The sequence below is a fragment of the Callithrix jacchus genome, chromosome 20 (assembly GCF_049354715.1).
Source record: "Callithrix jacchus isolate 240 chromosome 20, calJac240_pri, whole genome shotgun sequence".
Taxonomy (NCBI): Eukaryota; Metazoa; Chordata; class Mammalia; order Primates; family Cebidae; genus Callithrix; species Callithrix jacchus.
The window spans coordinates 26,860,533-26,871,698 of NC_133521.1; the positions used below are offsets into that span (position 1 = coordinate 26,860,533).

The window sequence follows — 11,166 nt, forward strand, 5'->3', positions numbered from 1 at the left end:
GCTAGAGGGCAATGGTTCGATCTCTGCTCACTGCAACCTCCACCTCCCTGGTTCAAGTGAGTCTCCTGGCTCAGCCTCCCGAGTAGCTGGGATTACTGGCATGCACCACCATGCCTGGCTAATTTTGTGTTTTTAGTAGAGAAGGGGTTTCTCAATGTTGGTCAGGCTGATCTCGAACTTCCAACCTCAGGTGATCTGCCCGCCTTGGCCTCCCAAAGTGCTGGGATTACAGGTGTGAGCCACCACACCTGGCCTTAAATTTTAAATTCTCTACTTTTTAGTTTTTCCTACCAGGCATGGGGGAACCCATTACACCACCAGTTGTCTCCTAATTGGGGATGTGAAACCTCACACCAGTATTATGACATGGAATCACCTTTCTCCATAGTGCACTTTTGCCTATGGCTTTAAGTTCCCAAGATTTTCCATAGTTCTGGCACATTCTTTACCTAAGTTAAAAGTTAATTTATTTGCATTTTTGTTCATTAAGTTGTCTGTATATGGTAGTGATAGTTATGTCGTTTCTCCACAGACCATGGACCTGCACTCTTGTCCAAAGCCGATTGTGTTTGTGTTGCACACGTTCTTATCGGCCAAAGTCACTCGTATGGGACTGCTTGTATGAGCAACAAAAAATCAGAAAAGGACCTTGACTGTCACAAGAAATATTTCCACCTTGGAAAAAAAAAGCACAAAAGAAAACTCTTTGCTCTCTCCTTCAGCACAGTGCCTTCCCAAGGACCTGCAAATCACTGCTGAACCATAACCATGTTTAAAGAAGAGCCTACCTTTCACAGTCTACCTTGGCCAGATATTCTAGGACTCTAAAACGCTCGAAAATGGAGCTGTTGATTTTCTTGTTTCATAATACGGTTTATGAGTAATTAGGTTTATTTTTCCTGCTAAAAAGAATGGCTCATTGTTTTCCTTTTAGACATAATCAAATACCCAAGCATTGTTTTGTTTTTCTTCTTCCTGTAGGATTTGCATTGTGCTTAGCCTTGATCTGTTGTTCAGAACAGTTGTCCCTTCCCAGGTGCTAGCTTGCAGCAGCCTGTTGCGTCGTGAACATTCCAGATAGGTTGTATGTCTTGGAATTTACTATACTCACTAGCTCCTTCCACCATAGGAAGTCCTTGAGTTGTATCACCAAAGGGTTCTTCCATCAGCCCTGGTTCTCCCTCTATCCCAGCCTGGCAGTCACTTCCCACCTTATCCCAAGCTTTGCCACTCTAAGTGCTGTCTCTAGGACTTAGAACTTGCAAAATTTGATTTGTCTTGCCTTCCACTTCCTTTCTAGCGGTGACTGAGTTGAAAAGCAAGTTGGAAGCCACTGCTTTGAAAGAAAAGTTTTGCTTGGTTTAGGTTTTTCCAATTTTATTTTCGGTAGGAGCCAGGGGATATTATAAGATTTATTTTAAAATAAAATTCCTCTTCCTAGGTTAAGCCATTTTTTTTAATTGCTTACCAAATGTGCCTTTGGTTAGGGTTAGTGGAGCTTTATTAGTCACTATTTGAATAACTGGAAATCACTGCCATTTCAAGGAGATCACCTATCCTAGTTTGGAGGAATAGTCTTCAAAGTGGGTTTCCTTAATGGCATCTCTTCCAGTAGGCAGATCTCTTTGAGCAAGATAAATCCTAAAGAGCCAGCCTGCTTGAGGAGTAGACTTTGTGGGTGAAGCCAGCTCTTCAGCACAAACATCATGTCGAGTTTTTTTGGGCTGCCCATGTAGCATCCCGGCCGTGGCCTGGCCCTTTGTGGCAGCAGTGGCACAGACAAGCAACTGCTCATTCCAGATTTAGTGTTGGCTTTACAGCACTCCCTACAGTGGGCAGGGTGATGAGACCGTGGAACAGCTGCCTGCTTTTGGTTAAGCATTGCTAGATGTCATTATTAGGACACAGTAGCAATAAGATTGCTGACTTTGTAGTATTAGAAAATCACACTGAGCTTGTTTTTCCAAATTTTGAAGGAGGTATATATCTGCAAACATTTAAAATGGTATAATATCAATATAAAATGTCAAGATTAGCGCAGGTCTGGATCTCAAAGAACAGGTAATATTGCTTGGACGTTCTTTTTTTTTTTGAGATGGAGTCTCACTCTGTCACCCAGGCTGTAGTGCAGTGGCATGATCTTCACTCACTACAACCTCCACCTCCCAGGTTCAAGTGATTCTCCTGCCTCAGCCTCCCGAATAGTTGGGATTACAGGCACCTGCTACCACATTCGGCTAATTTTTGTATTTTTAGTAGAGGCAGAGTTTCACCATGTTGGCCAGGGTGGTCTTGCACTCCCAACCTCAAGGAATCCACCTGCCTTGGCCTCCCAAAGTGCTGGGATTATAGGCGTGAGCCACTGCGCCTGGTACAAGATAAATTTTCTTTTTTTTTTTTTTTGAGACAGAGTTTCGCTGTTGTTACCCAGGCTGGAGTGCAATGGCACGATCTTGGCTCACCACAACCTCCGCCTCCTGGGTTCAAGCAATTCTCCTGCCTCAGCCTCCTGAGTAGCTGGGACTACAGGCGCGCACCACCATGCCCAGCTAATTTTTGTATTTTTAGTAGAGATGGGGTTTCACCATGTTGACCAGGATGGTCTTGATCTCTTGACCTCATGATCCACCCGCCTCGGCCTCCCAAAGTGCTGGGATTATAGGTGTGAGCCACCACGCACGGCCCCAAGATAAATTTTCATTTCAGGGAAGGAATAAAAATGTCTGGAAAGTGTAGCAATGATTCCTGGAATCAGAATTTCACTACATTAATACCCTCAGGTAAGCAGTCGTGAAGCCTCTATGCAATGAGAGCATTATTAATATGAGATGTTGAATGATGTGTTTACAGACTTCAGCAGCAAAGCTACGTGGTTGAGGTTTTCTGTGTTAATGTGAAAGGCTAAGCCACTAAGATTTGCAGGGGAGCTTCTGAGCCACCCTGCTCATAGGTTATATGAAGATGTAAAATAGGTGTGATTTAAATATGAGCAGGAAATGCAAGGCATGTGTTCATTTCACTCATTTTGGTCAAGGTTAAACTGATGTGTGTAGCACTGAGGTCTGTAGGGTTCTTAATAACGACTTTTGAGTCTTAGTGTGAAATGAAAGTGTGGGATGTTTCCTTTGTCCACTAGCAGCCCCAAGAACCAGAGCCCTTATGCTGCTTGTCTTACACACTTAACAGCTCTCCAATCATGATAACCAAGGTTGTTCTTCAATCAAATGTGTTTTTGGGATTTTCAGCCCACAAATGAAGTGCTCTGTAATGAATGGGACACCATGATAAATATGTATTTATATTTAGATGCCAAAGTATGGCAAATTATTTTCAAATGATAATGAAAAATGGGCATTTTCAATATTCTACCTTTTTTATAGAACCAGCTCACTTTTCATTTCTTTTTCATTTTGAATTAAGCAAATTGTTGAAGATGTGGTGGGTTCCAGTGTGTAGAATGGAAAGGAACTGCAGAATTATGTCCACTCCCCATTCAGAGGGACTGCTTCCTGTGCCCCCACCAAACCCGGGGCTTAGACAGCTTCTCCACATTCCACACAGATGCCTAGGAGCAGCCAATTGGTATATGAAACATCTCCCGCCTCTTCTCCTAAAACTTCTCTCCTTTCTCTTCATAAAAAGAAAAGGAAAGGAACAAAAGAAAAACGTAAGTCCTTTCCTGAAGTCATCAAATGAAATATTACCTGGAAATTAGTATCTAATGTTTCATATGAAGAAATACTTCATATGTTTTCATATGTATGTTCATACAGTATTTATTAGATAGTTGTAACTCACCTTCCTAGTAGACAAGAGTTTCAGGTTAAATGCTGGAACATATATAGGCAATCAAAAATACTACTTTAAATGTCATCCACCTATTTTAAAGCCATGTTTTAGCACTTTTTAGGCCAAAGAAGGTCTGATAGTGCCTGTTTTTATCTTCTGTGCTGAAAATTATTGCATGGCAGGAGAGATTGGATTATTTATTATATTTTTATAAGTAAAAAATATTTCTAAACAACAAATAACCTAACATTATTACTATTTTCCTAATTTATCCTACTAAGTTGAATGGTAACAAAGCTTTTTCCAGCTGACTGAATGCACTTAGCTGATAAATGGAATTTGTTTCTTTTTTTCCTTTCTTTCTTTTTTTGAAACAGGTTCTCACTCTGTCACCCAGGCTGGAGTGCACTGGTATGATCATAGCTGACTGCAGCCTCAACCTTCTGGGCTCAAATGAACCATTCACCTCAGCCGCCTGAGTAGCTGGGACCACAGGTGTGTGCCACCACACCTGGCTAATTTTTGTGTTTTTTGTTTTGTGTTTTTTTTTTTTTTTTTAGAGACAGGGTTTCGCCATATTACCCAGAGTGGTCTTGAACTCTTGAGCTCAAGCAATACTTCTGCCTCAGCTTCCCAAAGTGCTGGGATTATAGATGTGAGCCACTGCACGTGGCCCCAGAAATTATGCTTAAAAAAAAATTTCAAGCTGTGTGGAATCTGGACAAGGCTGTGTTTGTCCTAGAAACAGGATTTGCTGTAAATGGTTTTGATGGACAAAAGTGTGAGAAAAGGTTATAATAGATTTTTTTAAATTTTGTGAGAAACTCCAGGTCTTCTTGCTTAACTTATATGCATGTGGATATATGTTTGTTTTCAAAGCCATGGAAGAATCTCTGTTCATATATTTTAATGCAAATTATCTTGTATGCTGCTATGCAAATTTTATTAAAAGCCCTACCTGCTTAAGAGTTAAACATTTTTTAAACTTTCAGGGAAGACCTGTAGATTCAAGCACTTTTTCTGCTTTTTTTGTATCTTATCTTGGACACTTATGCTGAATTATGTTATTATTTTCACTGGTTATAAGCTATTGCTTGTACATATTTAAACTATCCAAATATCCAGCATACATTTCCACGTGGCTGCCATCGGCTGTTGATGCCATGAATGAAATGGCTGGTTAGAAAGCCAAAGATCTTCTTTTTCCAATCCCTAATGAATAAGTAAAATGCCAGATCTTTTTGGTCTCAAAGCAAATTGTTCTGATCAGATCAAATATCTATGTAATGAAAAGGGACTTACTTAAATGTGGGATTCTGCTTAAAATTTAAGTTGAATTTGACTGTATTCATATTCATTCTTTTTATATATCTCTGTCAGGTATGACATTAAGTACCAAGTGGTATTATATTCGACTTTGAGTTTGGAAATCACTTTCAGTTAAATTTCAGTTGAAATTGTGGCTTTGTTTTTTAACCCCACTGAAGATGAAAGTAGAGGAATCTGCCAAATCCTACTGTTACCTCTGTGTGCCCTTATTCTAATTGCTTGGTAATCTAAAATTACTCTGACTTTCCATGTACTGTCTTTAAAAACCAATTGTAGCCATCTGCCCCCCTCTACCCTTTAAGCTAAATCTTTCACTGTGCTGGATACATAGACACTCGATAAATGTGTGATGATAGTTCTAAAATAATTATGCTATATATCAGGGTTGTGTATTTTTGAGCAATATGGTTATTCCTATGCTGTGATGCTAAGTAGAATTTATTTTACACTAGTAATAGACTACTTAAGTGGCTGATTTGAAACCCTTTCTCTAAAAAAACAAACATCTGGCAGATGAGTGACAAATTCATTCTCTTAAAGGATAGAATTTCAAGTTAAGGGTAAGGTACAATAAATAGGCACATAGAGCACATCTGTTTTTTGTTTTGGTTTTAGTTTTTTTGTATCTTTCTGACTAAACTGCCAGCTAGAAGAATGGTTGTTATATAATAACTCAGAAGAATCTTTTAACAAGATTTCTTTTGTTTCAAAACATAAACTTGAGCATAATTTCTTGCCACCTCTATTCTTCCCATATTGCGTGACTGAACTAAAAGCTTATTCTAGTTTTAGAAGAGGATCCACATTTAATGTAATGCATAAATAAGCCTTTTGCAAATTATTGCTTGTTATCCAGTGAACATTTGATCATAGTCAAGAGAAATCTACCATATAAGCCATAATCTTTGAATTGCCCCTTTTAAAATAGATTGGTTAAAACCAAAACCTGTAAGAGAGAAATGATACTTCATTATATTGTAGGTTTGAGAATCCTGGTTAGAGTTATAATTTCTGGCTGAGTATGGTGGCTCACACCTGTAATCCCAGCACTTTGGGAGGCTGAGGTGGGCGGATTACCTGAGGTCAGGAGTTTGAGACCAGCCTGGCCAACATTGTGAAACCCCATCTCTACTAAAAATATAGAAAGTTAGCCGGGCATGGTGGCAGGCACTTGTAGTCCCAGCCACTCAGGAGGCTGAGGTGGGAGACTCGCTTGAACCCAGCGAGGGTCCAGTGAGCCAAGATTGTGCCATTGCACTCCAGCCTGGGCAACAGAGCGAGACTTCATCTCAAAAATAAATAAATAAAAGATTTATAATTGCTGAGTCCTCTAAGTACCTTTTGCAATAATCTTACATCCATGCTATTGACACAAACTTTGAAACTGGAAAGCTAACTAATGTATTCATGTGTTCTTTGACCTAACAAACATGTATTAATATTATAATTCTACACCAGGTATTCTGAAGGGTCTAAAAGAAAGTTTCTGCCCTCAAGTAGCACATAATCCATTATTTCTCAGTCACACCATGCCATCTGTTTGTCATTCAGCAGTTAAGTAATTCACCACTTAATATTTTTACCAAAGTCTATGTTCAAGTGTGTTATCTGGATCTGGCAAACTGGAAAATGTTTGAAGGGATACTCAGGTTTTGATCTATGCCAATATGAAAGGACTCCAAGCACATTTAAGTAGGCCGGTCTTTTCCTCATGCATGATTTTTTTTTAATGGAAAATTAGACTTTAGTTTGGGAAAGAGAACAGAGAACAGTATACAGTATCCTTTATAAGGTAAATCATTAGCAACAAAAATTAAGTTTTATTGCCCAAAGTGGATCAATGAGAAAGTCTTTTTAAAATGGCTTCTTTTACTATAACAGCAAAACTAAATGCATATTTTATCAGTCCCTTATTTCTAAATTTTGTTGTATTCATTTCCACACTTAAAGTATTTAAGCATTTCATTTGCTGAAAGTCCTTATATACATGGTAGACAGAGTCCATTAATGATAGATCAAAATGAAGATGTTTAAAAATTAACAAAATCAGCCCAAGGTGAGAGGATCACTTTAGCCCAGGAATTCTAGACCAGCCTGGGCAACACAGCGGGATCCCGACTCAATCCAAAAAATTAAATAAAACGTTTTAGCATTAAAAAAATAAAATGAACAAAATTTCACTTATACCAGGACACACTGGCATTTGGACTCAGTGAAAAGTGCACCTAAAGAAAATAAAGTTGACTGAATGTTTTCCGTAATTTTCACACAGTAACAGTCCCTTTCTATCCATCTTGCTTTCCATTTATGTCTAGGGTTAGCTTTTCAGGCAACGTCGTCAGTCATGCCCAGAAAGTACCTGAACTATCAGCGACTGAAATGGCACAGGGAACTGAATCACATGGGTGCCCTCCCCTTGGTTTTCAACTGTCCTGGAGTTGTGCACAAAAATTAGGTCATGCCTTCAGGGTCTTGGTCTTTACTTTTAACCTACCCTTTGACAATCAGGTGCTAATGATTGTATATTATTAAAACCAGCACATAGTATTATAAATGTGTGTTCCTCCTAGGTTGGAAGAAATGCTTTCCTTCTATCTGGGTCCTGGGTTTTGGTTTTGGTTTTGGTTTTGGGTTTGGGTTTTTTTGTACTTTTTTTTAATTCTGGATCCTGTTAAAGTGGGTGTCAGTTGTGTCTTTTCACCTCTATTCTGTGGATTAATAGAATTGGGTGGGGAGGAGAGGAAATGATGATGTAAACTGAGTTTCAGGTTTGGCATAGTCATCATTCTTGATGAAATTCATCTCACTTTGTAGCGAATCTGCCCTTGTCGTAGGAACAGGTTTCAGATTCTGCCCTCCACTATAGGACTCCAGTATTATGTTTACAATCCATTGAATGAGTGCATCAGTAGAAGACCTTGATGCCCCAAAAAATCTGTGTCCTTTTTGGTACCAAACCTGAGGTCTTTTGGAGATAATATAGAAAACCACTACCTATTGAAGGCCTATTTTGGCTAATCTGTGCAAACTCTGATTATACCCATGTATATGGATTCTTTCCCACACTACTTTCATTTTTAAGTATAAAGACATAGAAAACTAGAATAATGTTTTTAAGTCTGTGATGTTCTGGGGTTTTTCCTTCTTTTTTAGAATGCTGTATTTAAACAGGACTTCTTTTTAAGTCTTGTTTGAAATTTAAGTCTCAGATCTTCTGGATACCAAATCAAAAACTCAAGGCATAAAACAGGGCAGTATTTGTGTTCTTAATTTTAAAAAAGCTTTATGTATACTCTATAAATATAGATGCATAGACAACACTTCCCCTTGAGTTGCACATCAACATATAGCATTGTACATTACAATGAAAATTTGTAACTTAAGGGCATTATATATATAAATACATATATACCTTTGTAACCTTTATACTATAAATAAAAAAATTGCTTTAGTCATGAGTTTTTTTTTTCCAATTTTTAAAATGCTGAAATAGTTTTGAACTTATTGGAAAGTTTCAAAAATAGTACAAAGAACTCATGTCCCCTTCACCCAAATCTCCCCGTTGCTAACATTTTGTCACATTTATTCCATTAATTTGTCTTTTTCTCATATGATTCTCTAGCACCCTTAAATTCTCTAGTGCAGACCTCCAAAACATAAGGACAGTCCTGCATTGCCACCATACAGCCCTCCTAATCAGGAATTAAACATTGGTGCACCACCACTCACTCCATAGACCCCATTCAAATGATGCCAGCCATCCTGGCCATGCCCTGTTTTCCTCTCTGGCCCAGGATCCTGGCCAGTACCACTTTCTTGCTTTTCATCGTCATGTCTCATCAGTTCTTCAGTCTGGAATGTTCCTCTGCCTCACGGTATTCTCATATGCCTGAGTCTCAGCATATGGGCTTTCATATGGGCAACAGGGCTTTCATTCTGCAGCACAGCCCTCAAGCTGACTGTGTCCAGTGCCCCCTCTCAACCAGGTTGTGTCATATAGCCTCTTGGCAGGAATGCCATGATGCCATGCTCTTCTCAGGGTATCATGTCGGGAGACACGAGGGCCACGTGTCCCACCACCGGGGGTGTTCCTTTTGTTGTCCTAGTCAAGCTAGTGTCTTACTTGTTTTCTCCTTTGTATTTATTTTTTTAATTTTTTGTTTATTGTCTCTTGCCTAGGCTGGAGTGCAGTGGCGCGATCTCGGCTCACTGCAGCCTCAGCCTCCGCCTCCGCCTCCACCTCCTGGGTTCAAGTGATTCTCCTGTCTCCGCCTCCCGGGTAGCTGACCACACCTGACTAATTTTTTGTATTTTCAGTAGAGACAGGGTTTCACCGTGTTAGCCAGGATGGTCTCAATCTCCCAACCTCGTGATCTGCCCGCCTCGGCCTCCCAAAGCGCTGGGATTACAGGCGTGAGCCACCGCGCCCAGCCGTATTTATTTATTTAGAGATGGAGTTCTGCTTTTGTCCCCCAGGCTGGAGTGCAATGGCGTGGGCGCGGTGTCTGTTACCTGCAACCTCTGCCTCCCAGGTTCAGGCGATTCTCCTGCCTCAGCCTCCCAAGTAGCTGGGATTACAGGCGCCCGCCACCATGGCCAGCAAATTTTTTTTTTTTTTTTTTTTTTTTTTTTGTATTTTTAGAAGAGACGGGGTTTCACCATGTTGGCCAGGCTGGTCTTGAACTCCTGACCTCTGGAGATCCGCTAGCCTCAGCCTCCCAAAGTGCTGGGATAATAGGCGTGGGCCACCACGCCCAGCCTCTCCTTTGTATTTAATTAGCATTTTATGGAAAGAGATTCAGGTGTGCCAGTATTTTTTCCCAGCTTTGGAGACAGGATCTTGCTCATTGCCCAGGCTGGAGTACAGTGGTGTGATCACGGCTCACTGCAGCCTCGACCTCCTAGACCGCAGCAATTCTCCCACCTCAGCTTGCAAAGTAGCTGGGACTACAGGTGTGCGCCACCACACCCAGATAAGTTAATTTTTGTAGCGATGGGTTTCACCTGTTGCCCAAGTTCTCGCACTCTTGGGTCCAAGCAATCTGCCTGGCTCGGCTTCCCAAAGTGTTGGTACAGGCATAAGCCCCCGTACCCAACCTCAACTTGGGTATTTTTGCTCTCCATTTTTTCTCTCTCACAGGATAGACTTGTGGACAAATGGAATCACTTGTCTCTGGTCCGTTTTTGTTTTGTTTTAATTTAGCGAAGAGGTCTCGCTATGTTGCCCAAGCTGGTCTTGATCCTGAGCTCAAGCAGTCCTGTCTCGGCCTCCTCCCGAAGTGCTGGAATTACAGGCGTAAACCACGACACCCAGCCCTAGAACTGTTTTGATCATTGTATCCCTAGAAACTAGCACACAACGCTGCATACAACAGGTGTGCACCCCTGTAATTCCAGGCAGGAGAATCGCCTGGGAGGCGGAGGTTACAGTGAGCCGAGATCGCCCCACTACACTCCAACCAGTGCGAGAGAGCAAGACTCCGTCTCAACAAATAAATATAAATAAAAAGCAAAACAAAACTGTCTTCGAAGTCTCCGACATCCCACCAGGGATTTGAGCCCCCAGTGTGGGGCACACACTGTTTACAATAGTTAGCTTATTTATTCCCCACAAAAGCCAGACAAGGCAGGTGCTAATTATGATTGTGCACTATTAAACATGGAGAAACCAAAGCTCTGATAAGTTCGGTTTATTGTGCCAATAAAACTGCCCGATGGGCGATGTTACTCCAAGCAGGATCAGGATTTCCGGATTCCACCCCGCTCCGCCCCTGGCCCCGCCCTAAGAACGTACGTCCCTCCAGGCCTTGTCCCACCCACCCCGCCCCCGCCCCCGCCCCCTGGCCCGCCCGCTGTCTGTCTCTCCCTAGTCCCACCCCGTCGCCGCAGGCCCTCGCCCCCTGTCCACACCGCCTCAGGTCCCGCCTCCTGCCTTCTTCGCCGGGGCCGCCCAGCCGCGAGAGGGAGCGGTGCCTGCAGTGCGGGCTCTAGCCGCTAGGGGGCAGACGCCTGGTTCGGGCCCGGCCGCTCTGGGCCGCGCTCCTCGCT

The 11,166-nt window shown here is 41.6% G+C and overlaps 2 protein-coding genes across 4 annotated transcripts in view; one reads left to right on the forward strand and one right to left on the reverse strand.

Annotated features, from left to right (window-relative positions):
* SNTB2 (syntrophin beta 2) overlaps positions 1-8,576 on the forward strand; it is a 129,761-nt gene extending 121,185 nt beyond the window's left edge. The window contains exons 7-8 of one of the 2 annotated variants that reach the window (XR_008478117.2): positions 533-3,667; positions 4,167-8,576. Coding sequence is in view for 1 of the 2 variants with exons in the window: in XM_035281622.3 (XP_035137513.1) it covers positions 533-625 (93 nt within the window). In the remaining variant the exon portion in view is untranslated. Of the gene's footprint in view, positions 1-532 lie in introns of both variants that reach the window. The other variant, XM_035281622.3, reaches the window with a different exon arrangement.
* Positions 1-11,166, reverse strand: part of LOC144580524 (uncharacterized) — a 79,906-nt gene that overhangs the window by 67,976 nt on the left and 764 nt on the right. The gene's annotated exons all lie outside the window — the stretch shown is intronic.